Source organism: Trypanosoma grayi (assembly GCF_000691245.1).
Source record: "Trypanosoma grayi strain ANR4 Tgr_1336_V1, whole genome shotgun sequence".
Taxonomy (NCBI): domain Eukaryota; phylum Euglenozoa; class Kinetoplastea; order Trypanosomatida; family Trypanosomatidae; genus Trypanosoma; species Trypanosoma grayi.
In genome coordinates this window covers 1-3,757 of record NW_008826955.1, presented here as the reverse complement: position 1 = coordinate 3,757, position 3,757 = coordinate 1, and the positions used below count along the sequence as shown (strand labels likewise).

Below are 3,757 nucleotides of genomic sequence, written 5' to 3'. Positions count from 1 at the left end.
AAAGAGGGAACAACGAGGCAGCAGCAGCGCACGCGTGTTCAGTCGTACTGCTGGCCCTCATGTCCCGGTGTGTGTGTGTGTGTCCCGGTGCGCGGCGCAGAGACGACGGGCGGGGCGAAGGACGCACCACACACACAGAGAGAGAGAATGATGAACAGCGAATCTCCCAGCAGGAGAGACAGTTAGTGGGCGGCGCACAGCAGCGCGCAAAGCAAAGCCCAAGCAAGAAAAGAAAACAAAAGAAAACACGCCTACCCTTCCCAAAGTGCAGTGCACAGTGCGTGTCGTCGAGGGCAAGTGGGTCGGCGTTACGCCCACAACGGGGCAGCAAGAAACGAAAACAAAAGAATCTTAACAATCAGGCGTGCAGTCCTCGGGGCTCAACAGAATTACGGTCGGAGCACCACCGCCCCATGCACACACAGACACACACGCAGGTCTCACCACACGGCCACACAGGCAAGCAGCAGCAGCAGCATCAGTGGGGCACGCACCCACGCGGGGATGTCGCTGCCGTCTTTCACCCCAATGTTAGATCCGCCTGCAGTCCCACTGATTTTGTCCTCCGTCTTGGCAGGTTGGTCCGTCGGCAGGGGTACAGTGCCTTCTGTCTCGCTGGATTTGTGGTCAGTGGGCGGTTCCTCCTCTTCGGGTAGCCGTGACTCTGGCTTCTCCACTGTGGTGAATTTCTTCAACTCTTCTTCGGCCTCGACCAGCGCAGCGTCCGCCTTGTCCTTGTTTTGCTTAGCCGCACCCCTGGCATTGTTAGCCGAGCTACATGCCTCGTCGACAAGCTTCTTCACCACCTCTGCTACCTTCAGTGCACTATCAATACTCTGCGCGGTACTGATGGCACTCTCTTTTGCCGACTCAGCGTTAGTCTTTGCAACCGTGGCAGCTGTATTGGCCTTTGTACCAGGGACCTTTGCCGCTTCGGTTACAGTTACTTGTTCCTCTTGTGGCTTATTTTTCTCTAACTTCCCGTCTGCATCCGTGGCATTACCTTTGGCGTCCTTGGCACTTGCTGCTGCGAGCGAAGCACTAATCACTGACGCATTGCTATTCGTCAGTGCTACCCCAATCCGCTCTGCCATAATTCGGGCACTGAAAAAAAGATTCGCAGCATCTTTTTCTTGCTTATTGTTGTTCACTTTTTCTACCGCGAGTTTCAGCGCCGCTTCAGCAGTTTTTTTATTTGTCTCCGTCTCACTCTTAAAGACATCATCGACATTCTTCACTGCGTTCTTCCACCCTTCGGCTACGCTCCGTTTCCCCACCTTCTCTGCCCAATCCTGTACATTCTTTGCATGCTCCGTAGCCTCCTCGAGTAACTTCATCGCCTCTGAGGCCTTTACCGCAGCATCATTGGCCTTCCCCATCGAAGTTTCCGCACCCTTCACAGCAGCCGTGAGATCACTCGCTTTCAATGCCACTGGATCCGTTACCGCAGTCCCTGCTTCTCCAACAATCTTCTTCAGCACCTCCAATCCGGTGATAATACTTGTCACTGCGTCAGTTGCCATGCTCTTAGCCTCTGCGGCAGGCACCTTTGCTTTCTCCGCCTTCGCCGTAAAGTCATTGAGCTCCCTCTTTGCTTCGTCAGCTTTGGCATAAGTCTCTTGAGCACCTCGCAGCACAGCCTGGGCATTTGACACAGCGTCTCTGCAGGCAGCCACATTTGCCCTCGCTGCCGCCTCAGTAGAAACGGCCGTCTGTCCAGCGTTCTCAGCAGCAACAGCCGTCACGCACAAGGCCGTGCAGCACAGAGCAGCGGCCAACACCCACACAACGCGGCGCACCGTCGCCATCATTCAATATCGCCTCAACAGCTGGAGTCTGCAGGGAGGATAGAAGAGAGACGCTGCACAGCAGACAGCCCCAACACACACACACACACACGGAGCGGAAGGGAGCAGCAGGCACAACACAGGCGGCATCAACCATGATAAAAAGAAACCCATTAGAGAAAAGAGAGCTGGACGGCGGAAGAGACGCACACACTCCGCTGGAGTCCAAGCAAACAAGGCTCAAAACAAAGAGGGAACACCGAGGCAGCAGCAGCGCACGTGTGTGCAGTCGCACTGCTGGCCCTCATGTCCCGGTGTGTGTATGTGTGTGTGTGTGTCCCGGTGCGCGGCGCAGACACGGCGGGCGGAGCGAAGGACGCACCACACACACACACACACACACACACAGAGAGAGAATGATGAAAAGAGAATCTCCCAGCAGGAGAGACAGTTAGTGGGCGGTGCGCAGCAGCGCGCAAAGCAAAGCCCAAGCAAGAAAAGAAAAGAACAAACACGCCTACCCTTCCCAAAGTGCAGTGCACAGTGCGTGTCGTCGAGGGAAAGTGGGTCGGCGTTACGCCCACAATGGGATAGCAAGGAAACGAAGACAAGACAGCGTGACAGCAGTGTTATCCATTCTGTGTGGTAGCCCACAACCCTCAGACCAACTGCACAGTAAACAGCCATCAGCACACGGCCACCCAAGCCGCTTCCTTCACAGACACGGAGACCATCACCGCGAGCAGCAGCAGCACAGACACGCAAGCTGAGGCGCCGTCGCTGTCTGCAGTGCGGTTGGTGCGTGCCACGCTGCTGTTCCCGCTCTATGCAGGTGGAGGAGTAGTAGTGGCCGCACTGGACCTGCCTTCCACCGTAAAAGTCTGCTTTCCGCTGGTGCCTCCTTCGGTTAGCAGCCGTCCCTTCCACCGTGGTTGCCGCTCCTGATGGCGCACTCGTGGCATGAGTGTCTGAAGCGATATCCGATGGACTGTGCGTCGATCCTGTTAGTGTTGAATACGTAAATGCTGCGGAGCTCTAAGAGAAGATATCGGTGCCTTCCTTTTTTTCCTGCGACTGGCACTCCTAGCACTCGTTGCAACTGTCAATAACTTGACTTGTTGGTAGGAAAAACTCCCAGCCACAGTAGATCTCTGCTCTGAAGAACGATTTGAAACTTGTGTTGGTGTCGTAGGCACGAAGGCTGAAGGGGTGCCCTTGATACCCACATCTTTCGAAGACTCCATCCCCATCGTCATCGGAGAGGTGATAGTTCCACTTCTACTACCGGTGGACGTAGCGCTGTGGGTTTCGAAGCTCTCAGCGTTTGTCTTCGGTAGGCCCTCGCAGCAGCTGTGGCTCCAGGGTCACTATCTCTACCCGTTTCATCTTCATTACTGTCATCCCCTCGGGGGTACACATTGGTACTTTCGCTTTCTCCTGCAGCGACTTCATTCGACAGAAGAGAGTCGCTGCTTGGATTCCTGACATCAACGCCAGATGCCTTGAAGCCTCCCTCATGCTCCGTGGCACTTGTATCAACACCACCGCCAGAAATAGCAGCGGCAGCAAAGCGACGGCCTGGCAGCGCACCGCCCTCACAACATCCTCACCGGAGGCCCCTGCGGCGCAGCCGTCACGCACAAGGACGTGCAGCACAGCCCAGCTGCCAACACCCACACAACGCGGCGCATCACCACTTCCTTCGCGATAGACACTCCCACATGCCCGCAGAGAGAAGGAAGAGACACACATCAGATGGCACACACACACAGACAGCAACAGGAGAAAGGTAACAGACGAAGTCAACACACATCGTGGCGCATTCCACAGTGAGAGCAGAAGTAAAACAAAAGGAAGACTTCGTGGCATAGCCCAACGAACCACGTGGAAACAAAGCCCAAACAACCCAAAGGAAAGAAAAGATAAAAACGTGGCAGCCGAAGCGCCCATTTGCATAGATGGTTGTGTGT

General features: G+C 55.3%; 2 protein-coding genes across 2 annotated transcripts; both read right to left on the bottom strand.

The window, feature by feature from the left end:
• Positions 1–440: 440 nt before the first annotated feature.
• DQ04_13361010 (hypothetical protein) lies at positions 441–1,811 on the bottom strand (the record flags this gene model as incomplete). The annotated part of the gene is made up of 1 exon (XM_009316940.1): positions 441–1,811. One exon carries the CDS (start codon positions 1,809–1,811, stop codon positions 441–443), a length of 1,371 nt encoding a protein of 456 aa, XP_009315215.1.
• Positions 1,812–3,104: 1,293 nt separating this feature from the next.
• On the bottom strand, positions 3,105–3,539 carry DQ04_13361000 (hypothetical protein; the record flags this gene model as incomplete). The annotated part of the gene is made up of 1 exon (XM_009316939.1): positions 3,105–3,539. The coding sequence occupies one exon, from the start codon at positions 3,537–3,539 to the stop codon at positions 3,105–3,107; it is 435 nt and encodes a 144-aa protein (XP_009315214.1).
• Between the last annotated feature and the right edge of the window lie 218 nt (positions 3,540–3,757).